At 32.5% G+C, this 26,096-nt stretch overlaps 1 protein-coding gene across 2 annotated transcripts in view; it reads right to left on the bottom strand.

The window, feature by feature from the left end:
* Positions 1-1,284: 1,284 nt before the first annotated feature.
* The window catches only part of LOC129975933 (cubilin-like), a 70,612-nt gene continuing 45,800 nt past the window's right edge, over positions 1,285-26,096 (bottom strand). For both annotated transcript variants that reach the window (XM_056089230.1, XM_056089238.1), the window contains exons 12-21: positions 24,851-25,027; positions 21,355-21,600; positions 18,876-19,016; positions 16,000-16,272; positions 14,631-14,999; positions 12,660-12,821; positions 9,985-10,245; positions 7,453-7,605; positions 3,889-4,185; positions 1,285-2,114 (exon numbers count right to left, since the gene is read on the bottom strand). In XM_056089230.1, coding sequence (XP_055945205.1) covers positions 1,825-2,114; positions 3,889-4,185; positions 7,453-7,605; positions 9,985-10,245; positions 12,660-12,821; positions 14,631-14,999; positions 16,000-16,272; positions 18,876-19,016; positions 21,355-21,600; positions 24,851-25,027 — 2,369 coding nt within the window. In that variant the 3' untranslated portion in view covers positions 1,285-1,824. The remainder of the gene's footprint in view (positions 2,115-3,888; positions 4,186-7,452; positions 7,606-9,984; positions 10,246-12,659; positions 12,822-14,630; positions 15,000-15,999; positions 16,273-18,875; positions 19,017-21,354; positions 21,601-24,850; positions 25,028-26,096) is intronic.

Here is a 26,096-nt window from a genome sequence, read left to right as displayed (position 1 = left end):
GTTTATACGCTATCAATTTGAGACTTTTTGAATATCAGATAATATTAATATATAATAATCTCTTTATATCAATACTTGTCACATTAGTATCGTTTAATACAGACAATAAAGGAACAAAAGTTTAAGATGGACTTTAAGTTCGTAATGGACTTAAGTACGAAGAGAATGAGCAAAGTAGCGCCTCTATTTTCTTGTCATTTCATAGCAACTTCACAAACAGAAAAACAAATGATTGTTTTTAAGTAAGAAATTTTAGACAGAAATAAAACAATACTCATAAAAATAGTGTTTATGAGAAAATAGGATGATTTCTGACAGTGACATTGAAGCAATGAAAGCAATTATCTGAATTCATTCTTTTTCATTATAAATACTTGTAAACCATTTCAGTGAAACACAGCTGACGAATCCGAACACATAGCATGAGGCGAAAAAAATCCTCAAATTCGCTAGTAATAGAGTCAAAAGAATTTCCGGATAGAATTCCAAGATATAATTGTTGAAATGACACATATCCCATAGCAGACGATATCTCTGTTATACCTTCCACTTTCTCTCTGCTTTTATCAAGATGAAAATATTTAGCGCTTATTCTAATCTAACGGTCTGGAGAGAGTTTAACCGCAATCGGGGAGAATCAAAAAGTATTTTTCTCTTTAAAACACAAAATTTAATCTAATAGAAATCATTTGAAAATCCTAATCTGATGTATAAAAATTTATTTTTGTTTGTTCGTACCTTATGCGCTGCCGTACCGTTCAACCGATTGATTGTGATGAAAATATTGTCTACCCTTAAGCACTTAAATAATAAAGTAAAAAAAATAGAATAAATATTATTTGAACTTCTCCTTTATATGTCAGTCAATTTCAGCGAATATATTTACTGTCGATAAGAAAATAAATATCATTCTTTCTATCATTCCTAATTGAACAAGACGGCTATTTCAAATTTCAAACGATATTTCCAAAATTATTTCTTCTGCGGCAGCAACGTGTCAGGTAACAGCTAGTACAAAAAAAATCAATACAAACACCGGACTGCTTATGCACAGAGATTGAAAGGATTCATTCACTTCCTGTTTCATGTTTCTCGTCTTAGCACCAACATAATAAAAAAAAAATCCATCCATTTTTTTCCTGACTTATTTTGCTCGTCAACGGAAATTTTTATTCTCTAAGAATAATTTTAAATGAGATAGCAAATTACCATCAGTTTATCACATTTTTTTTCAATGTTTTACAAATTTCGTTTGTGTGTGAAAGAGCAACGAAAGAGAAAATGCTGTTTTGGAACCTTTTTTTTAATAAAAAAAATCTCGACTGACTCTACAGAAATGAAATAAATTAATGCAAGTTATAATCCGCATGAGTAATTCTAAGTCAGCAGCAACTAGAATTGACATGAAAAGAATTCTTTCTTTTAAAAAATAATAACTATAATGATAATAAAAATACTAAGTTCGAGTTAACACCACATTACAAGTAACATATCTAAAGTTCGCAAAAGATTTATAAGCGTTTTTTTTTTTTTTCATCTTTGTTGATCACTTGGCTTATAAAGTTTATTCTTGAAAGATGCGTCATTTTCAACAAGAAAAATAAGGGCCTTGAAGTGAAGTCGCGTTAACTGGTTGATTTTACTAGTCACGACTTATTTATTGATGAAATATGAAACAAAATCCATTCCTTTTTTTGTGGCAGACAGAGAAGATAACAGCAGCAAAGACTTTCAGTCTATCACAGTTCCTTTGATGTCGATCTTGAGTACACACTTAAAATCCATTCAAATGTTTATTTCAAGGCCACTGAAGTCATCGTTTGCTCACACGTACTCTACGCTCGAGTTCCGTGGAGTGGTTTTACTGTCGTCCCAGTCTGCATCGAAACTGGAGAGAGACGATGTCCAGTCCAACGTCGGAGAGGATGCCGAACGGACGGTGGAGTTCTGAGGAGCCACTGACTGATCCAGCTCGTCTCTGTTTTGGCGGCCCTGTCTTCTGCAGAGCACCTGTTCGAAGTCCACGTGGAATCCGCGATGGACGAAGCTGCCACGATCCGAGTGGAACATGAGCGTCGCCGTCGAAGAGTCGCTCCATGGAAACGATACTTCGCCTGCAATCAGACAGAGAAATCATTTTCTACAAGTAATTTCTGTTTGTCTTGAATTATGTGGAATGGAAGGAATAGAAATATAAGAGAATGGTTTAAAATAGGAAGACTCCTCGTATTATTTCCTTAATATTTCGAACAGTTCTAGCTCAGACTTGGATGACAACGTGTTGGATCGTCTTATTTGTAAATAAATAATTCATGTTAAATTAACTGAAAAAGAAAGAACTACCTGGATCCATTGTTTATAATTTACTTCAGAGGACATTTTTCAAAATTCTATTGCTCATACATTACGATCAAGCTGTTTTTGCGAATAATTATATTTTGGAGTTGTAGTAATTTAAGTATTATTAATTTTCTATTCCTCTTATGGTTCGTATTTTCATGTATATTCTTGTTATAGTTATCATTAGTCCCGCTTCCAATTTATTTCCTGGGTTGAAATCTATTTCATTCCCTCACATTCAATATACAAAATACCCTGGATTGGAATTTCAAATATCTAATAAATTTATGGTAGTCTCTATAAAGATAATCCCTTTTCTATGCAATAAGAGCGCCACTATATGGCTTGCAAATTTTCATCTAAACCAGATCAATCTTATTAAGATATATTTCATTAGAAACTTAAATCAACTGCAAAACTTTGATATTTTACTGTGGCGTTTTTCTTATACTACCTTAAATTTATTTTTACAACTTTATCATGCCAGAAAAAAGAGGAAGTTGCTCCGGAGAGTGAATAACTCGCATTCTTTAATGTGAAAAGTTCTTATGGCATAGAAGTTTTATGACTACGATCAGTAAAAACCAATGAGACTGTTCAGTTTTCAAAACTAAATAAGCCAGGTTCACTTTTGCTGAGGTCCCATTGAAGCAGGTATGGGCAGACTTTTCAAGTGTACGGGTTACTTCTAAATTTTTCAAGGTGTCACAGTCCACCTAGTGGCGTAGGTGTGGTGAGATAAAAAAAAATCTAAAATATTCATTATAACTCAATAATAAATATGGAATATGTACTTACCTACATAACTACAAACATAATAATAATAGCCACAAATATAGCAATATCAGATGACGCATTTAATATCAAGCAATTCAAAATACATTAAAAAATAAATCATTTTTCTTCTAAAATTTCTTTTTTTAGTTATATTTAGTAAAAGTCTTAGTCTGCATACTGTCCACCCATCTTGAATATCTCTGTATATAATTACTAGCTGCTAATCTTGCACTAGGATTCCAAGTGGTGGTCTGTGAGACGGGAACGATATGTTGTCTTAATTATATTGATCGTTGAAAATGCAGATTCACACAAGTAGGTAGGACCAAAGATAAATGTTAAATTATATGGAAAATTTTTAAAATTAAGATACTTTACTTCTTTCATTAAATTCCAAAAGTTATTCTACTTAAAAAAAGTTATATACTACTTATAAAAGTTATACTACGTGTTTTTAAAATTATGTCATTCTGAAAGAGAAAAATTTCGTTTTTTTCAAGAAATAAAGAGCAATGTATAATTAATATTTTCAGTTATTTCTTTTACATCAACTTTGCCAAATGAATAACGCATGAATGCAACATTTTTTTTTTTTTAGTAGGCGCGTCTTAGGTCTTAGTATGTTTTAGGTCACCTTAAAATGTGTTGGTGGTCCACCGGTCAATCGCAATGGACTTAATGCCCAACCCTACATTAAAGACTCTTAACTGTTGGAGGAGGAGGGATACAAGTTGGCTACTACGATAAGATTCAAAAATATTCTTTACTTACGAGACTGCTGGAAGAGCTGCCCGTCACAGTATCGCCTTCCGTCCAGTTCCAGGTAGTCGACGATGCAGTCGGATCCTGGGAGGAGATCAAAATCCCTGAAAGTGAACTTGAGAGTGCAGAATCCTCTCAGCTGCAGGAATGTGTAGATGCAGTGGGAAGCCGGGTAGCCGCCGGGGAACCTTGGACTGCGAATCACGCCACGAGGTGACGAGAAGAAGGAAGGTCCGCACACATTACTGTCACCATCCCTCGGAGTGGATGGAGACAAGCCCCCTCCAGTGCCTGTAGCTGGAGAAACTGTGTGAATAAAATCACAAATAACATTATTTGTTCCATTCAGCGACCGATTATTATCATTATGTTCGTTACAATATAATCCTAATTCACGGTAGGATCAACCAGAATATGATCCACCTGTGAGTAAAAGTAGCCTGCCTATTCGATCGATACTCATATTTAAACAAAAGTATCGATATTCTGTAAAATAAATATGTATATTTAAAGAGAAACTTATATAATTTTATATTTCCACAGCCCGGAGGCGTTTCGAAACACGCATTCGTCTAAGCTATTCCAAAATGATGCGATCGTTAGTAACCTTTTGCGTTTTGTCAATTTTAATAATATTTGAGAACAATAAATGGAAGGAACATTGCATATGTATTAAATGGTTTTAATTCAAATAATCTGAAAACTGAATTTATTTGTATTTCAATTAACTTTGAAGGAATAAATTGAATTAACATGTTGTTATAGAGATAATTCAATCTGAGAAAAATTCCAAATTGTACAAAAACATCCACTAATAAATATGGATGATTAAAGGCCTATGAAATTTCTTCGGCTTAAAAAATTAAATCCTGAAATTTTTGAATTGTTTAATAATCAGGCATGTGGTAAGTATTAGAAAATTATGTTAGGGAGGGAACTATATTTTCACAAAATTTCATGCAGACGATAATAGTAGATGAATATGTATCCTAGAAACATCCTCACACTTTTTTTTTATCTATGAAAGGGTGATCTGTTGCAGATGAATAATATATTCAATAATTAAATGAATTCACCGATGAATTCATTAGCTATTATTAGCTAAATGGGTTGCATTTCATCATTCAATCGATGAATTATAATAATTACATTACAAATACTTGCTGCACAAATGTGTTAAAAAAGAAGAAGAAGAAAAAAAAAGCAATTAGTTGTCTCGGGATACTTTTATTTTGGTTTTTCAAACTTCTCTCTGTCATCTATAATATAGATTTGGACCAGAATGAATTACATACTTTTTTAACATATCAGTTTGTGTGCTAGAATAAGTAAAAGTAACATGTCATAAGAAATCCTGCAGTTTTGGTGGAATTGTCTTTTGTTGTTTGAATCATCCCCACAGGAAAAATAGACTGTGGCTTTTTTTTTTGTCCGAAGAAAATACTTTCTTTCCTCCTTATTCAAATCTTGTGAAGTCATACTTTCCGAAAATACAAGGGGTGTTCAAATGAAAAGGTACGAAACGACACTGTGAGTATAAATGAAAACTTTATGCAAAATATACACCATAGGCCTAAGTACAACAAAGTCCTTGAGCTCGCAGTCCGAGTTGAAGCGCTTCCCTTTCAGATGCTTTTTCAGGGGGCCAAACACATGAAAATTGCATGGCAACATGTCCGGGCTGTAGGGCGGATGGCCGAGCTGCTCCACTTTGAACTCGGCCAGTTCCGCGTGTGTGGCCCTTGAGACGTGTGGACGCGTGCTATCATGGAGCAGAACCACATCCTTCGTGAGTAGCCCCGGTCTTTGGTTCTTGATGGGGCTGCGTAGTCTTCGGCGTGTCTCGCAGTACACATCGGAGTTAATGGTTCTTCTGTGCTCGAGGAATTCAACAAGTAGCGCATCTTGGATGGCGAACTCAAGGACACTGTGAAGGACTGGGTCTCTTCACGGCCACAGGAATTATGGGAACAAGGAATCCTCCTCCTCGTTAACCAATGGGATCGTTGTGCTCAGGCCTATGGTGTATACTTTGAATGAAGTCTTCATTTATACCCACAGTGTCGTTTCGTACTTTTTCATTTGAACACCCCTTGTATAAACAAATAAGCATGCATTTTAAACGCTATGTTCTTAGCATTAAAGTGCGTAAAATGCATTGTTGTTCTAAATCAACAAAGCTCTATAACCCTAAAAGTAGCACCTGTAAAGTAACTCTAAAGTTTTCCGTCAGACGGCACATGTAAGTTAAATTTTACTCGTATCACATAGCGCATAGCTCTTTAATATACCTAAATATCGCGTTCATAGCTTAATTGTGGTTCTTTCAAAGTTAAGGGTTTTGAAGGATTTAAAATTGAACAACTATATAAATGAACAAAAATGGGACAACCGTACAATCGCTTAAAATTCAAGAAGTACTGTTCTGAGATTATAATTTCTGAAGAAAAAAGGAAAATTCTTGAGCAATATTAAAAGTAAAATATTTTAAAGAAATTGATTTACATTGCATAAAATTCAGTCGGAAAAATAGAAAACCAATAGATTATCTTGCAAAGCTCGAAATAATAATAATAATAATAATTTTTTTAAAAAACCCATGCATTTTGTTCAGAAGTGAAATTTAAAGAAAAAGGTAAGGATCTATAGCAGAGAACTTGTCTACTTCTATAAATGGTAGAATTACTACAGAAGGTTTTGATATAGTAAACCTAAACAAATAAAAATGTGGCTTTTTCGTTAATCAGATTTTTACTGAATAACGAATCTTCAAAATGCACAAAAAGAGAATCGTCGGTAAAAGCGATATGTGTAACATGGAGCAGACAAAAGAGAGTTAAATATCTTTTTTTTTTAGAGGGCAAGATTTAGAAACATAAAAGAAAAGTATCGGGATATAATTCGAAGGCTCCGTTGGAAACTCTCCTTTTTTCCTCAGTTTTCAAAACTTTCCAAAGATGAATCGTCACAAATCCAAAATTCTGGAATTTTGGAATGTGTATTTGTTTGATAAATCTTTTACTATATGTATTTCTTTTCCGTTTTATTTTGTCTGTATTTTTCTTATCTTTTCTGAATATTAACATGCAGGCTATTTGTTTTTGATAAGTTGTTTTTTGAAATTCTCTACCAAACTTCATGCGCCATACAACAGTTTAGAGATGCAGGAGGAAAACGATGACAGTTAAGAAAATAAACCTTTAACGGAGACTACTAACAACTAATTGCAGATTTAACTTGCTTTGTTAAAAGGTTAAAAAATATTCTTAAACCGTTGAAGAAGCTTTGTCATGTATCCTCGAAATCGTGATAAAATGCAAATAAGATATAAAAAATATTTTATAAAAATCGGTAGTAAGTAAAAAACAATCTAAATTCCCAAATTTTAAACCTAAAGGGAATGGTGAAATTAGCTGCTCATATCAGGAAGAATATATTTTTATTGTTGTTTGAATGGTTTATAAAAGCTGAGAAAAAATTACGGCACATAACACGTGACTAGCAAACCTGCACTTAGTTTAAATAAAATTATTTTTCATCAATGCAAACCCCTAAACTGACAAATTATTTTACCTGCTCCCGGAGCCGCGGGCAACAAGGAGGGCACAGAGGCCGGACAGATGCGGCTCTGTCTAATCCTGAGAGCGAAGCCAGGTTTTGTGACGGAGTAGTCGGACTTAAACACCATCACCTTCGTGCGGTCCGCCGGGTGGAAGATGTAGTTGCCTGGAGAAAAAAGAGAAAGAAAAGGCTTCAATTGATATTAAAATAAGAAAATGCATAGTATTTTTTACTAATGCATTTTTTCCACAAAAAAAAATATATATGATTTTCAATATTTAAGTTATGAATCAATTTCCAAATCACGAAGTAGTCCTTTTATTCGAAGTAGGGCTTTTGTTTCTGTTCAGTATCTGTTGATGATTCAACTTGTAATTTTAGATCGTTCATCGATTAATGTGATTTCGTAAGTTAATAATAGCACCTTTGCACGCTTCTATATCACCAATGAAGTGATTTCTTATCGTGGAAATAAACAGAAAAAGAAAGAGTATTTAAGAAACGCAAGAGCAATCCCATTCTCGATCGGATTATACGAATAAAAGTATAAAACCCCGAGCCAGACATCAAATCCATTCCTCGAAGCCAGTTCTGGTGGCATTCTCTGAAATTTCATTTCACCACCAGACTGTAGTCAACATCCAGAAAAAATTATATATAGTCTATGAGATTTTAATGTAGGTCTTTTCAAAGCGTAATGGAAGTTCTAGCAAATGTTCTCTGTAATAGCTATATACTACGCTAAAGACAAGTAAAAAAATACGATTTCTTGTAACTACAGCACAGTTTAATGTTTTTCAATTTTGCCTGCTCTTTTTGCATTAATCTTTTTTTTATTTGCTTACGATATATCCAACAAAGAATATACAAGAACAACGTCTAATGATTGTTTTTCTAAATAATACAAAAGATAATAAGAGGTAGCTCTGGATGCATACTTAAATTAAAAATAGTAAATGCACTATCTACCAATAAATAATTGGACACCTGCGATAAAAGAGATAAACACAATTTGTTCACATTCAATAGTTGGTAGAGCCTGCACCTGAGGTAATTACAATTTCAAACCTCCAAAAGCAAGTTTTCCACAAGTGTTTGGATGATAGACAGTGGTGTTTTCTTCCACTCAACTTGGAGAAGACGTAAAATCTTTCATTGATTTTGGAAGGTTGCTCACTTCTTAATTCGAGTTCCAACTGGTCCTAAAAGTTTTCTGTAAGATTTAAGTCTGAAGTTCGGGCAGATTAGTCTAGTTGTTCACCTCATTGTCATAATATCAATCCATGGTGGACCTCCCATCATGACAAGTGGCGTTATCATCCTGGAAATAACAATGATCCGACCCGTAAAATTGCCACAACGTAGGCAGCACATTGTTGAATAAAATAGTGGTGTTAGGACTCGGCGTTGAGCTTACCATGAATTAGATTGATGACATCACCAGACCATAATTCCACCTCCGCCAAACTTTACTGTAGGCACAAGGCAATCCGGCAAAAGACGTTCTCCACGCATACGACAAACCAGACTCTACTATACGATTGGTAGAGATTGAAGCTTGATTCAACTCTCCAGAGAATCGGTTTCCACTCACTTACGGTCTAATCTCGACGTGTCTTGCTCCACTTCAACCGGGCAGCGCGGTTGAATTTTGCAGTCAAAGGCTTATGGGCGGCAGCAACGACCATAGAGTTCACGCAAATGTGCTTTCTTGCGAATGGTATTTATGGAAACAACAGTCCCTGATGCTTGTTGGAACCCTTGGAGTATGTGGGCCATCGGTTTGATACGGTTTTTCAGAATTTCTTTGAGAAGCACTCGTTGGTCTCTATCTCTCAGTTTCGTGGATCTGCCAGATAGAAGTACATTCCGATAATCGACACTCACTTTCTACTTCTTAATCACAGAAGCCAATATTGATTTTGAAATGTTTAACTCACTAGATATGTCAAGGATCGGCCATTTCTATGATATCCAACAATTACGATTTTCTCGAAATCAGACAGCTTTGAATTTCGTGGCATTTTGCATGCTACTAATGTCAGTGCTGTTTTCCATTCGATATTTAAGTACCCTATATTCGATATTTAAGAAGGCGTGACGTAAATCGGGATCACACTTATCCTGATATGGATGAGTGCCCAAATATTTATTGGTAAATACTGTATATATACATAAATATAATATTAAAAAGCAGTCTTCAGAAATAGAATGACTACTAAACTGAAAACTAATAAAGATACTTAAATAAAAAAAAAGTCTCCCAGGTCTATTTAATGTAGTATATGTTTGTTACAAGACATTAAAAAAATGAGCCCTTTTGCCCATTACTAAGACATATAATTTATCTGAATGACTATAAGCCGCTAACAATTACTAAGTTTCACGCAAAGCAGATACCAATAGTACCATCTCCTGTTTGTTCTCTCAAGAAAGTCCTTCCCATCTGCTGCAAATCTGCAAAACCTCTAAGGCGTTTCTGTGAAATACAATCCACCTATAATCCGAAGATTGTAGTCAAGGTAGTCTGAACAAGCTACTTACGGACTGAATTCGAAGGCAGCACTCCACACAGACGCTCTCCGTCGATGTCCAGGTAATCCTTCTGGCATTGGTAGTAGTCCTCGATATCAAAGGAAACAAAGGTCACTTCGAGCCCGCAGATGTCCGAGCTCGACCGAATGATGACGTAACGGCAGTGCACTTCCACCGGATAAGGCAAGGGGTGGTTGGGACTGTAGATGGTAAATTCTTCGAGACCGAAACTCTGGTCACAGCGGATGCTTGAGGGAAGAGGTTGCGCCGCTGGAAGGCAAAAATGCATTCATTCATCAAGTGGTCGTGCATTTTACTTTTATATTCTTATTATTGTATTCACGATATATTGATTTTAAAACAAAATTACAAATATGAGGTAGCATGTACTGAATTCCTCTACTTTTTTTCGTACAATGGGTCAATTATTTTCTTGTACTGAGTGCGTGAGCGTGGCGATGATATTTCTTTAGTTGCTTGTGCATTGTTATTTACGTGCACTAATTGGTCGGGCTTGGCACCATTTGTAAACGACATTCTTGGTTATTGTATACGTGTGTTATAAATTCATTATATCTATCAGACAGATCAGAAAAGGAAGAAAAGTAAATTGAGTCATTATTGAACTTTGTCAAAAGTCATGCTCATAAATGAGGGAGAAGTAATTCACAGTCAGAATATTTTAAGCTAAAAGTAATGTTCGTGAATTTTTAATCTCAAGTATAGCCCAATAAGTAGCCGATATTACCTGTTATAAAAATCTAACTAGAAATCATTAACAAAATGAATACGAATGATTTTGTTTCATTTTCTCTTTCATTAAGTAAGAAGTCTGGAAGTAGCAACTGTCATGTTATAGATGAGTTTTTGGTTGAATAATGTGACTTTTATTCGTGTATATCTTTTTTTTTTAATGCTATATGTTATTATGCTTATTTGCTCTATGTGTGTGTAAGAAACAGCAGAATACAAATAATTCTAAGATGCACATATTCACCCTCTTAAGAGGTTTTAAGGCCTTCAGTTCTAATTAATCATCAATGTTTTTTAAAAAAACAATTTTTTAGTTTAAGTGTGTGGAGTATATATATATAAATCTATATGTAAAAACTTCTTTGAGTTATTTGCCCTGTATAATTTGTCTGTATATAATTGATTGTGAGAGAAACATCGAAATTCTAGGCTTAAAAAAAATACCATATCAAGAAAGGCCATCATTAAGGATCTGTAAACCTCAATTTGATATTATAGCTCAATCAAATGTTTTTAAATCAAGTGTTCCTAAAATTAACTTCTAAAAAAGTTAATTTCAATGTAAATAGTGTAGGATATTTAGAAAACAATAGTTATTATCCCCGGAAGGTCAAAAGTTGCAGTTGTTAAATGTCAAAGTACTTGAAAATTTAAATGAAGATGATCAGATTACTTTTTGTTAGCAAGGGCTTAAAATAAAAAGAAAAGAAAAAAATGCTTGATTTGATGATACTAAGTTTTTTTTCCAAAGCCTAACTATGTATGATGAATATTTTGCACATTTTAACAAGATGTGGGAAATGTCATTAAATTCATTGTAGCTAATTCATGAAGTGTTGCCAAAAACGCTAAATTTATGAAGAGGCTAGTGTTATAATCATTTTACTAGTTGCACGTATGTAGTAAGTTTGTCATATATAATTTTTAAAAAATTCCAATCAAATTTCGATATTTGCTCAAATGATGATTTTTTTCAAATTGGAAATCTTATCTTCTAAAGAGATCCGATCGATTAATGGAGAATTCCGTGGCAATCTGTGAGGAAATTTACTTCTTTCTTTCTATAAGATTTTCCGCAGTTACAAAATTCAGAAGCTCCACAAGAGAAGAAGACACACTTTCTTCGGCTGGATTTCGTTCAAAATTTGATAGAAATTGGTGAAAAGACTGAATTTCATCTGTCTAATTCAAAGAGCTTCTCCGTCATCTTATTCACAGGCAGAGGTCATTGACACTATTGCTTTTTCGGAGGCAGGGAAGTCAGGAAAGAAGAATTCGTCAAAACCCTGAGGTTAGATGTTTAGATGATTATAATAGTTTCTCTACATATTTCGTACACGAAAAAGTAAAAATCGTGAAACTGTAAAATTAAACTAAATATGGAATTAAGGATTTTACTTTCTTATTCATTTACAAAGAAAATTAATAAGCTAATATTTTTAATTTATTTATAATCAATCTTAATTAATTATTTATAATCAAAGTTTAGCCTCGCGAGAATATCTTCTGTAGTATTCGAATTTTTTCTACTTTCTGTGAAAGAGGAAGAGAAGCAAACCATTTTTCCTTGTGTTTCCTCTAAAGACTTTGGACGCTCTCGCTCTCTCTCTCTACAATTAGATTGTTAATGGATTTATACAACGTACTCAAAATTAAATGAATTAGTGATTATATTTTTAAATCTTAATGTAATGGTGAAAGTTATATAAGTGAAAAAGTTTTGGGCAAATATAATTTCTCAAGTCTATGCATAACCCATCTCGTATTATAGCGTCGTTTAGTATTAATAAAATGGCATGTTTTAATTGGAACAATTAGCTTTTTGATTATTTTCTACAGCCTGAATCTTTTTGAATCGTCCAGGGTGACGTTTGTCGCAAGTTGACATTCAAAATATATGATAACTATGTTTAAGAATCAGTATAACTTACGACTTCTCCCCGGATCTATGACTGGTGTCATGGGCATGAGAGCAGACGGCGGTACTCCCCCGCACGGCACCTGACGTCCTTTGATGAGGAATCCTGCCCCAGGAAGGACGTGGTCAGCGCTGAAGTGGATCAGTTTTTCAGATGTATGGAAGTCATAGAGACCTGAAAGAAAGAATGTGCTCTTGTGAAAAGAGGTGTAACGCAAAAAGGCAGAACATTAAAAAAATCCATATTTTTATATGGGGGTGACTATCAATAGAATGCATTCTCGTATTTTGGCAGAAATACGGCATCATCGCGGCCTCTAGGATACGCACCATGCAAATCTAGATATATAAGTGTGAAGACTACAATTTCAAAGAAAATGTATAATTATTTCATTGTTACACTTATGTATCAAGTTTATGCAATAACCTATGTAAATATTTTATGCGACATAATTTTCAGCGTCATTGCAAAATGAAGTTATTATATGGTGGATAACAGCTTTAGTCGGATGAATCAGTTTCGTTGCTTGTAAAAATTATATCTAATTTCATAAAGTACAAACTTTATTAGGATTGTGCAGATTGGTTCTCAAAATAATATACATGCTCATAGCTGTGAACGAAGTGAAGAAGAATTTAAAAATCGGCCCATTAATTTGAAAAATTGTTTAGAAAAAAACAAGAAGAAAGTTCCATATCTTTCCAGATTTAACTGAAGAAAAAAATCGGAAAAATATGACACAAGTGCATAAAACATACAATGTTTATGGCCACTAAGCTGCATTTCTAAAATTAGCAAATACATTTGTTATCAGTTAGTTAAAAAAAAAAAAAAAGAAACTACATTTTAGAAGATACCAGACAATATTTACACATAAGTAATCGGAAGAAGACTCAGAAAGCAAACATCGAAAAAAAAATGCTAAGGAAATTTGAATAAATCTACTTACAAAAACAAATTTGATGTTTGGATGACACGTGATTTAACAATACAATTTTCAAGAACCTAATTTCTATCTAAAATTCATGAAGGAAAATCATGAAAACGCAATAGAATGGATATTTCATCACATATGTTGAGAAATAGTGACATCAATAACGTTTGAAAAAAATTACAAATATAGTTACTGTTCGTTTCAGTATCCTGAGATGATCATTTTTCGACGATTCTATTTCATTAAGGGGTGAGAAGCAGAAGGATGTGCCCATTTTCGGCATTTACTTCATTGTTAAATGTAACCGTCACCTCTTTTCATCTTTCTTCTCAACCTTATTTTGTCGAATTAAACTCATCCTAACGCATGCGCAAAAACGTAGAATGTTTTAGAATATATTGGCAAACAATAGGTCACAAGGGGTGACAAGCAAATAATGTGAATATAATGGATTGAAAGAGACATATGATTCTGAGTCAATGCATTTTATAGTGTCAGCAACAAATAAGTTGAAAGTAAGCTGTTTGAATCATTTTTATTAGAAAAGTATTTCATGTTAATAAGACTGAAAAGATGCATTCATGAGATGTGCTAGAATCAAAGAAGATAAAATAGCTGAGAAAATGAATACACCTAGCGTATCACTCAAGTCGAGTATCTTCAGGTATTTGGGGACGTTATCTGTCTGTATAGCTGACATTTTTTTATTTTATAAAACTAATTTAAGAATAGTTAAAGCTGATTTTAGAATAATTAGATTCATCTAGAAAAGCTTTTGGTTTAACTTTTATACAAGCAATTCCATGTCCTTACATGGTTGAGTTTTAATTTCCTACCCCCCTTCAACAAATATAGAAATGCTTTTTGTTTTTATCTGCATTGAAAATATGTAATAAACTTTTTCCATTTTTGCAATAAAATATGTTGGAAATTTTTTCCAAATAGCCAAATAGGCTCAGTGTTGTGAGAAGACCTACTGAAAATGTGAAGTTAAAATGGGAAACCCGCAATCCTTTGAGATATATAATTGCGCCAGCTTCTATACTTACGGATGGTATAAGGCGTAATGCTGCCACACAGTCTGTCTGCATCGATCCTCAGGTGACTGGCATAGCAATGTCTGCTGTCCGGCAGTTCGAATCTCTCGAAAGTGAGTTCCAGGTTGCAGATGAAAGGGGAAGCCTTCCTCACAATGTACCTGCAATTGACGCTGGCTGTGAGGCCATGGGGATAGTAGGGGCTCCTCAGTTCGAAGCCCGGGCCCTGGAAAGTCTCGTCACAGGTGGGAGGCGGCAGGCGGGAAGCAGGGCTGCTGGCACCACAAGGAAGCTGCTGCACCTGCAGCAACATTCTTGGGCGAGGAAGTTGAGAAGAAGTTATTTGAATGGCCATCGTGTAATCGAAGAAGTCATAATCTCCTGAAAATGAGAAAATAAATCATGAAAAAATTGCTTCTTTGAGTTTTGTTTACGAGATTTGCTTATGTATTTCCATAATTAAATTTGCTAGATTTAAAAGGTGATACAAAATTTTAACATTACCATTTTATTTTTCAAATATAACTCTTCTGTGATGATGTTTATTGATTTAAATGATATATAAAGTTTATATTTAGCGCTGTTAAATGAAAGAATTTTTAATTCATTTGTCGCTTTTACGCTAATATACTTTTTAGGAACTCTTTCTAAATAAACCATCATACGGAAGCTAAGTGTAATGGAAGTTAAGATAATCAAAGACAGCAATGATAATAAATTACGTTAAAACTTTTACAGAAATTGGCGAAAGAATGGATTTCTATCACGTGATGCCACAGTTGCATTACAAATCTCATAGTACATGTCTAACATCTAACTGTATATGTCTTACGCTGTGATATGACGTCACATTCTGTTTCCGCCTGCGAGATACACGATGGATTTCAAAATTAATATATCGCAATACCTTTAATGTGTATCGCGTGAGAGTGAATGAAATCAATTGAATTTAGGTAGAATCATTAATATCAGTAAGAGAATTTTAACTTTTCAAGAAAATAATTTGTCTTTTACTTGACAACTTTTTGAACTATAGCTTGATTCCCCTTCGATGCTGTATTCTGCTTCAAAATATTCTTAAAATTGTGTGCAGATACAACAGATATTTTCTGTAGAACTTCGTTATTACATTTTGCTTACACGCATTTTAAATAAATTACATCTTAGGGACTGAAAAATGTATACCAAAATGCTCCATAAATTCAGTCAAAAAATTTTGAGATTTTTAGAATAAGCAATATTAAAGTAATTTTTTACATTTAATTCATGTTTGTCGAAAAAAAAAATCTTGATTTAAGAATGTCACTAATACTTGCCACTTTATTACATAATTTAAATGCTATTATAGATTTTTTTTTTATATATTCATAAATGAACGTACTTGTTGTATACGATGGCAAACGCCCGCAGAGAGTATGCGTTCCTATTTGTGCAAACTGTCTGGGACAGTCCCTGCCATCTCCAAAGTCGAAAGTGACGAAAGTTACGCGAAGGCTACAAGTATCCGATCCCAGCCTGTGAACCGTGTAGACGCATTGCACTGTCTGGCCATAATCGCCTGTGGCCCCCAGATCTGGCCACTTGATTTCGAAGAAAGGACCTGTCAAATGACCACCGCACACAGAGCCCGTTGGAGTCACTTCGGATGTGGAACCTAAATATTTTAGGATTAAAAAAAATTCAAATATGGAAACACATATTTTAATGGGTCAACTCGTGTCAATAGAATTTTATTAGTTAATTTAATGTTGAAATTATGGGTAGAAATATGTTCTTTAAGGAAAACAAAATAGGAATTGTTTACCCCAATTTTAAATCACAAAATAATAACTGCTGCCTCCAACCACATATGGAGTTACTTAAGTTTACGTTTGTAACCCCAATAACCAATTCTTTCATTAACAATAGATACGTCTGTCACATTTTAGTGTGATACAATCTGACACGAGATGAAGTTTCTATCCGATTATAAAAGAGATTCAACATTTTACTACGCAGCACAGCCAAACTGTTATGTCTTAACGGCATAAAAGTTGCACCAGCCTGCATGCAAAAAAAAAGCCATATACAAGTGCATCAATTGAATAGCCATAAAAGAGCAAATTAAATTGAGGAGCTATATTTTTTTCTCCACAGTGAAAAGCACGATTAGTCCTATTTTTAAAAATAGTAATAAATTGTGACTAACGATATCTAAGAAAGTGAGCATTTATACTGAAGAAGGAATGTATCTACACATTCTCATATTGCATAATAACCGCATTGCAACAATAAAAAGTTAATATGCATTTAAAATATTAAACAAATTCTTTGAGGACAACACGACCTTTCTGCTAAAACAGTAATTTGCTATTTTGCTAGTTTTAAATTTCTATCAAATTATAATCTTCTTGAAAAGAAATCTCAAAAAATTTCATAGTAGTTCTCGGCGTTGATTTCATAACAAAGACCTCCCGTGGATGAAGGAATCCGCTTTTGATTTCCTTTCAGGGTTAAAGTTCTTATTCTGATTTCGTAAACTTATCATCTCTCAGAACAGAAGGAATTCAGAGAGCTGTACTGAATCTGATAGAATTTTGAGTACTCTTTAATAATATGCGGTGAATTTTCTTAAAACTTTCACACACGCACATCAAAAAAAATAAAGATCAAAAATGAATGCAAAAATTATTTTAAAACATAAAGAAGATAATTTTTTTTTTCATCGTTACTTCAGTCTTCACAATTTTAATTTGAAATTAGAGTGACCGTGATGCCCAAAGGCTGCTTATTTATTGGCAACTAAAACTAACAATATGGAAAGTCACTATAGAAGCAAAATAATTATTCAAACCTCAATATTTTGTAATTAAAGTCAGTGGCAACTGAAATTGTTGGGATGGTGCAAGCTACACAGTGTATCATTACTCTCAGTTCAATAGTTCAGCATATAGTATTGCAAGCATTTAAAAAAATTTTAAGTGATTACAAGATTTAAATAGAATTTTATTTAAACAATAGCAATCGGTATTTTTTAAATAATATAATACTGGCCCATAGGATGATCCATTTCATGAAGCTCTTTTGCTATAGTCTACAAACGTGTAGAAGCAAATTTTAAATATGAAATGTTTGTAATATTTTATATTTTGTAATACTAATATATTTTGTAATATTTTCTTAACTTTCTATGTGCTGTCAACTATAAAATGTTTCCGATTTAAAGTCTAAACTTCGAAAATTGATGGAATGCACTGAATGGGAGGGGGGCTATTTAGAATTATTTACAGAAATGCAGTCTTTTGCCATAGGGGTACAAGACAGGTGGGCTCGGCTTAAGTGTACTGGATTACCAAGAGTCGGAAATAAGACACACCCACAGAAATAATGTTTATTAACATTTGCTCAATAGCTACCCTTCAGCTGTATCCACGCCGCCCAACGATGAGTAAACATAGATGCACTTACGGGGAAACATCGCTTGTGTCCGGTTCGAAGACGACTGTGAGAAGAGACAAGTGGACCCTCAAGATGCTCTGCAGCAGATTTTCTTTCTTACACAAAATTATTTGTTTATGTATGGTTATTACACTTCAAAAAACTATCTTTTCGTATATTTTATTTCTGTTTTAGCTGTTCTCTCGGATTCACGTTTAGCCTCTATCCATATTTGTATTTTCAAATATTAATCTAACGTGGCTTCTGAGCCAATAAACTCCAACAAAACAAATCGCGAAATTAAAGATAAATTCTTTGAAGCAGAAATTAAATATTTCTATGAGATTTTAATCATTTTTTTAGTTTAGTTTAATCTAAAAATAAAGTAGTTTAATTGCAATTGTTACATAAATTTACTTAAAGCTTAGAATGAACATTCTACTCCCCAATCAGAAAGATAACCATGCGATTCTCCATCTAAAACCGGAAACTAAAATAAGTAAGAAGAAGAACTATCATAATATTACGCGACAGCATAATGATATATTTGTGAACTTCCGAAATTGAGAGTACTTTTGTCCCTGAATTGGTCCACTCTTATGACCAGATGCATTTAATTCCGGAATATAGGATTTAAATTTTCAGATATAAATCAATCAGAAATAAATTGTTGTATTCTATCGCATTTAAGTTAAAAAACTAATGCATCACTTCTGTATCAAAATGAAAATATTCCCAAAAGAATATATTTTCAAATATCGGTCTCAAAGATAAAAAAATTTGCCTCGTTTTGATTTTGATATTTAGAAGAAAGAGCTAATAGTTGATGGCATGACACACCTCCTGGTTGTGGTGGAGACGTTCTCGAACTTCCACAAGGTACCTGCCGGTATGAGACCAGAAAACCCCTGTCCGGCACAAAGCTGTCACTCACGAAAGTAACAACAACCTCTTTGGCGACCCCGAAAGGCGGTTCCAATTCTGAAAGGAAAAAAATTTAATTAATAATATATATTCATAAAACAGAACTTTTCAATCAATTGTTTTCAAGCTAATTTTGGAAGGAATAAAACTCTTGTATTCATTAATCTTCTACAATACCTTTTTTTAATTATTATTACATATCACCTTGGATATTTCAGCATATTCATATCTAGGGAAATCGTTTGAAGATTCTACTTTTATGTGATTTTAATAAAATGCTAGTCGTGCTCTGAAATTTTTTATAAAATAATTACACGCTGCATATAAAACGAAACATGATCAAAATGTTCAAATGAATTGTGGTGCATTACTTAAATACCATTTGAGGTTTTGATTTACTCAGTGTACAAGCATTGTTGCATTAATTCCATTAAAAAAAACACAACATTCGATTTAATCGATTTTTTTAAAAAAATTAAAGGTTTCTATTCACATTTTTCTTGCGTATCATTTAATTATTGATATTTCACATTTATCGTTGTTTAGAAATAAATTTTTACTGAAATCTGAAAATAAATCGCATTTGTACAGACAAAGTATTTATTTCCACTTTTTTATTTTATTTCCACTATATGCATTCAATAAAAGGTGTTCTTGACAATTGTTTGCATTTATTGGACTGTTGCATCTTATAGTTCATCATTAAATTTTTTCCAGGTTTTTAACGGATTATAACATTTAGGGTGCCCCATAAATTTCTTTCATATCTTGATATGAAATGAGTAGAATAGTATTTGTATTTTAAAGTTGAATTATTGCGTTATAACCATCGCGAATCTTTCGTCTTTATTATCTTCTTCCACCTCTCAGGAAGTCTCATTCTTCTCTCTAAAATAGCTGGAGATTATCTGCAAAATATTCCTCGATGTGGGTTTTTTCTTTGTAAGATTGGAGTTTTTATGGAGAGAATTTTTGATAACAAAAACAATTAAAGTTGGATGAATTAATGCCCGGAAAATACGAAGGATGTAGTGGGACTTTCCAATCAAACTGTAACAACTTTTCTCCTACAACAAATGCAATATGAAATTTTGCATTACCGTGATGAAAAAAGACACAAAAATGTTGGCTCGCCAATTCTGGGCATTGTTTTGCTTTGATGGTTTTACTGAAGTTAATTATGACTTTATTAGAGTTGATAATTTCACCGTGAGTAAGGATATATTTTTCCAAGACAGACTCAATTTTTCCAGTCACACCAAACGAACAAATGAACTTTCTTTCGGTGAATTCCAGATTTTGCGACAGTTGAAAGTCTGTAGTCACGATACTTTAGGCGTTTTCAATGCAATCCAAATCTCGTCTCATGCGACAACCCTCTTTAAGAAAAGAATTCTTTCATGTCTCTGAAAACGTAAATAGCACTTAAAGATGTGTTTCTTAAGGCAGGTTTCCTTCAATAAGTAAGCAGCCTAAATTTCATATCAACTGACATATCCCATCCAAATCAGGTGCTCATGTACCATTATCTTGAGAATGTTAGAGGCCTTCATTATCTCGCGCATTCTAGATAGAGGATTTTCAACGAACATGGCTTTGATAAGATTTATATCTGTTTGATTAGATCTATATCTAGGCGGCCGTCGTGTCTTTTAAAAATCAAAATTACTAAAACATTGTCTGCATTGAATCAGTCATGGTCGTAATAGAGATAAGAGCAGGCTTTCAAATAGTACAAATCGCGTCTAAAATATCCCTAGCACTGTTTCCTTTTTAAAGCAATAAAAAATAGCCTCCCACAAATACTTTCTTTGATTATCCACATTGAAAACCGTATGAAAACAGAATCTTACACTAATAAAAAAAAAGTAATGATCTAGAGAGTTAGAAAGAAAGTGGAGTTAGGATTTAGGATTAAAAAAGCTGCTCTAAGACGACTGGAATCGTTGGCGTAGACGGTTAGTAGATAAGACAATAAATTTAAACATAAATAGCCTGTTAAAATCATTACAGAAAAACGTGAAAGACATTAATGGAACAATAGCGATTGAATTATATGAAAGACTTTTTACTAATTTTAGGAACTCGCACTTCATAATTTATTTTTGGAGGGAAGTTTCTGTGTCATTCTTTTTCTTCTTTGTCTGAAATGGATATAAATGAAATTAGGCAATCTTATAATTATATTCCAATTAATGTCTTTTAATTTTGATTTCTTTATATTCACTCGAAAGAAAGTGTAATTACCCAGGTTTTGAAAAAAAATTCTCAGACTCTAAAATAAATATTGTTCCAACTTTATAATTGCTAATAAAACATTTTATAATCAGTGAATCGATGGATTCTTTTTTAATCTTTCAATAATTAATTTTTTAAAGAAACTTCGCTCACTTACTGGTGACTCCCCTCAGTTGCGTCCCGCAGTATCGGACGCCAGCGATGTCCACATAGTCCCTAGTGCAGGGCAGTCCTGGTGTAGGGGGTTCCAGGGAGAAATCGATGAAGTTGAACTCGACATTGCAGAAACCAGGCTGCACGTGGATGGCATACCTGCATGCCACACCAAGAGGATAGGGAGAGGGGTAATTTGGGCTGTTAAAACTGGCGCGAATGTCAGTGTAGTGCCTATTGCAAGCTCCTCCTGTGAAAGAACAGAAAAAGTAATTTTTTTTTTAAATCAGATTTCTTTAATTTATTGTGAACGAGCGGCAAACGAGCATAATCTATTCTAAGATGACGTTCTTTACTCCAATCAATGGTAAATCTGTCGTAACTTTTTATCAGAACAAAATATTTATTATCGCTAGAAGTCCAAACCTTAAATTTGAATTATATGAATTCCAACCAATTTTATTTACATTTAATAAAAATAATACATATTTCTTGTTTAGTTCATGTGCTGAACATAATGTTTGACACTTTGTTCTCTTTACGCTTATAAACTTATCAGTTATTCTCAAAATTTCAGAAAAATGCGCAAGAATGCTCGGAAATCAGCCATGAAACGCACAATTTTTTTTTTAAATATGTAATGGTATGTCTTTACAAAAATACTTCTTAGATGTATTCATATTTCTCATTTTTTTTTTATTTCATTCTTACCTGTTCGCTTGGCGAATTCTCATGTTGCTTGAGACAACTTTTTAGTGTGCCATTTTCTTTTGTTCTACTCGGTTTTGAATAGCGTTTTCAACAGTTAATAAATAATAACAAATAATTCTAAAAATACACTCCATGCTTTCTTGAGTTTATTCTGTGACAGATTTGCGATCTTCACTTAAACAATATTTTCAAAAAAACCAAAAGAAGAAAATAAATTCCATCCTATCTAATTTAAGTGTATTAATGCCAACAATATGGCATTCCTTGGAATAGAAGTCGTAAATGGATTGTAAAACTCAAAGAAAGAAAGGTGACGAAAGTTTCATTTTCTTATAACTCCATATAAAGATGGTAATATTATTCAAATTAGATGAATAATTAATGAGCAATTTTCTTATTAAAACTTTTTTTGACATCTGACACCTCCTCAAAGTGATGAATCGATAATCTAATAGCAGATAAGCGCATCACAATATGCATTTAAGCATTATTGTGTTTTGTTCTCTGTAGTTGTTTTCAAAAGTATGAATATTCATTATTTTAATTTTAAAATGAGGAAGGCTGTTTAAGGCATTCTTTAGAAGAATAATTTAATAAATATGAAAAAAACTGGTAGTATCTAATTTTTAATTTAAATCTAGGATTGATATTGTAAAATGACAAATTGTTAAGGAAATTGTAAAGGATTTTTTTCCCCTTTTTCAAAATATCAGGGAAGATACATTTTCTCTCAAAGTTATACTATTTTATTTTTAAAAATAAACAGACTAAACAAAAATCATACATGCAGATGTCTGCGACTGATGAAATGCTCATTTAAAAAAAAAATCTAATAACGTATTTAATAAAAAAAAAACTCTTTTAAAACACATTATTAATTTACAAAATATTAGAAATTTTTTATTTTAATTATTTTCTATTTTATTCATTTTTATTTTATCATCCCTTTTTATGACTATTACGAAAATTGCGGCCCGTTTCTTTTATCATTTGTAAATATGTGCCATGCTTATAAAATACAATTTCAAATATATAAATCTATTAACTTATAATTAAATTCCCCGAATAATAAAATAACTTCTGTTGTCGTGTACTCAAAACTCTTGCACATCAGAAAGCTGGTGAAAATGAATTATAAGATTCCATTCTTACAAAAATGAAGCGAATCAAATGAAATAAGAGTATGGAATAACTTTCATCTTTTGAGTCAGGATGGAAAACAATCATCTATAAATGACTTTGAGAACATTTTTTTATAGAGGTTTTTAATATGTTTAATATTAAAAACACGTTTATTGAGGTTTAACATTAGAGGTTAAAACATTATTTAAAGAGGTTTTGATATGTTTCATATATATATTTATTTTATTTTTAGAATTTATTTATCTTAAAATAAAATGCACACTACAGAAAAAACTTTATTTACAGAATGCATTACAGAATTAATATCAAATACATAAATGATAATATCTGTATGTATAAAATATAAAAACATTAAAAAAATGTGTAAGATCTTAGTATTTAGATACATTAAACGAAAAACACATTAAGAATTTAAAAGCTGTGTACTTTGAATCTTAAAAACATAAAAAAATTATAATATATTTAAAATCTAAAAATATTCAAACACATTAGAAATTCAAAATTTGGTTATAAACAAACTTAAAAGAAAGTACAAAAGCTGAAATCAACACATTTTTTTAAAAAAATTAAATAACACAATAATAATTTAAATGGTAAAGATTAAAAAAAGTTAAAAGTTTAAAAATTTTAGTAAACACAATTGGAATTCAAAAATAGTAAAGATTAAATTTTTTTCAAAAAGACTCTCCTATATAAGTATTAATAATATCGTGTTCTTCAGAAAACTTGTTGAATATTTTATAAAATTTATGTATTGAAAAATTATCAACATAATTAAATTTGATAAGTTAAAAGTTAGAAAAGAAACGGAAAAGTTCATATCATTTTTTTCCAACTCATTCGAAGGAAAAATATGCAACCTTTTCAGTGTCTTACAGATTATTCCTGAACGATTAAAACATAAAAACTATGATTACTCAAGAGAGTAGGGAGGGGAAATTTTTTTTGTACAGTTGTAAAGAAATCACAAATGAACAACACGAGGACAGTATATACTTATTTTTTTAATTTTTGTTCCTTTTAAATTAATTTTTGCTTCCTTAATTCTTGCTCATTTATTTCTATGTTTTACTTTAAAGCTAATTTTAGCTTCACTAAAATTTGGTTAAATTTGGCTAATTGCTTATATCATCATCAGAGGGCAATGGAATCCTGTTAATTCAATAGCATGACTTCTATAACGCGCTTTAGGTAATGGGGAAAAAGTTTCACATTTTGGTTGTAAGGAAAGGGTTAAAAGCGCGTTCTTTTCAAAACTACAATTTAATTATTATCTGCTCACTGAGTAAATTTGGTATTGTAGGTTTAAAGGTCTGTGCAGGACACTAACATCCGCATTCATATTTTTTATCAGTTGAGATAATTGTTGTCTTTTTCTACAGATCATTTAGTACAAAGTGAAAAATATCGAAAGCAAAGCTTATAAATTGCTACCACATTTTTAACTAAATTGGAAAGGTATAATTCTCATTGAAAAAGTTAATTAAAGTAGAATGATGCAATACTTAGATACTGTTGTCACAAATCAACTACTTTTTACTTTATGCATAAAGATTTTTATCTGTGGTTTATGTCACAAAAGAGTCTTATCTTTGTAAAAATCAAATTTTGAATGCCCATTTAAGTGAAGTAATGTAACAACTCACCTCCCGAGACTGGTGGAGAGACCCCTCCTCCTATAGTTCCAGGTACAGTTGCCGTGTCAGGTGGAAGACCTCCGGGGCATTCGACTTGCTGAACGGAAGCGATGAAGCCAGCACCTTGCACTTCTGAATCGGTGTGAAAGACAAGAACCTTCTCAGGCGCATCGAATCTCAGCGTGCCTGCAAGAAGTCAGGAATATGTGCATGGAAATGTATTGCCTGAATATATTGTTGTATCAAAAAATTCTGAAATTAGTTTGATGCTTTGCTGCCTATTATTCCTAAGGACACAGTGTTCAAATTTTTTTAAACTAATTTACTTTTTGTTCTACAAAGTTATTTTTGAACTTTTTGAGGTACCTATGATGAAAGCTGTTGAAACTAAAATGTGAACCTGATTTTCTTATTATTCGGGCCAACTACAAATATTCTTAAATAAAATAAGTTAAATGAAATAATTAGTTTAACTGCACTAAATAAATCATGGAATAAAATTTATTATGAATCCCTAAAAAAAAGTTTATTTTTAAGTTATGAAGCAAATAAAGTATATGAAAAATTTTTCGTTCTATTTTCAAAAATCATTTAAATTAATAATCTAGTATTGTCAAGCCTCTTAGATTGTTGTATTATGGTCACCCTGTTTCCATATCATATGAGGAAGAAATTGTTATAAACCTGCTATAATAAAAAACACTAATGTTCTTGTTTTCTTATGAAATGAGGTAAAAATAACAAATGTCCTTCTAGTTTTTATAAAAAAAGAGACCATTTAAGTGTACTGTTAGACATTTAAAGAGAAACCATGCGAAAGTTATTTTCGGATCCGAATTTTACGGTCCTTGTGTTGTTTTTCCAATCCCGTTCCATGATCTCAATGAAAGTAAACAAACCGATGATTCGAAACCGACCTTTTTTTGCGAGTTTTGTGGTTGGCAACAATAGCAATGCAAATCGAGCGACTATTTTAATTTCGGCTCGTGTCGTAGTTTTTAGGAGAAGAGAAGGATATGGAATATTGGAAATGTGTTTTAGCTCTAAGATAGAGAGCGCCGACGGTTTTGGCGATGCAACTGTATTTTACTTCAACATTTTAACTATGTCGATTAGTTATTTTAGACGGTTCGAATCTGAGGTCTGCTAATGTTGATTTAAGTTTTTATTATTCAACTTATTATTTTGATTGCTCCAGTGACGAGCACATTGACTTTATTCTTGATTTTTAATAAAAATCATTTTTTTTAAGAAA

Source organism: Argiope bruennichi, chromosome 1 (assembly GCF_947563725.1).
Source record: "Argiope bruennichi chromosome 1, qqArgBrue1.1, whole genome shotgun sequence".
Classification (NCBI taxonomy): Eukaryota; Metazoa; Arthropoda; class Arachnida; order Araneae; family Araneidae; genus Argiope; species Argiope bruennichi.
This window is presented reverse-complemented; position numbering and strand designations above follow the sequence as displayed.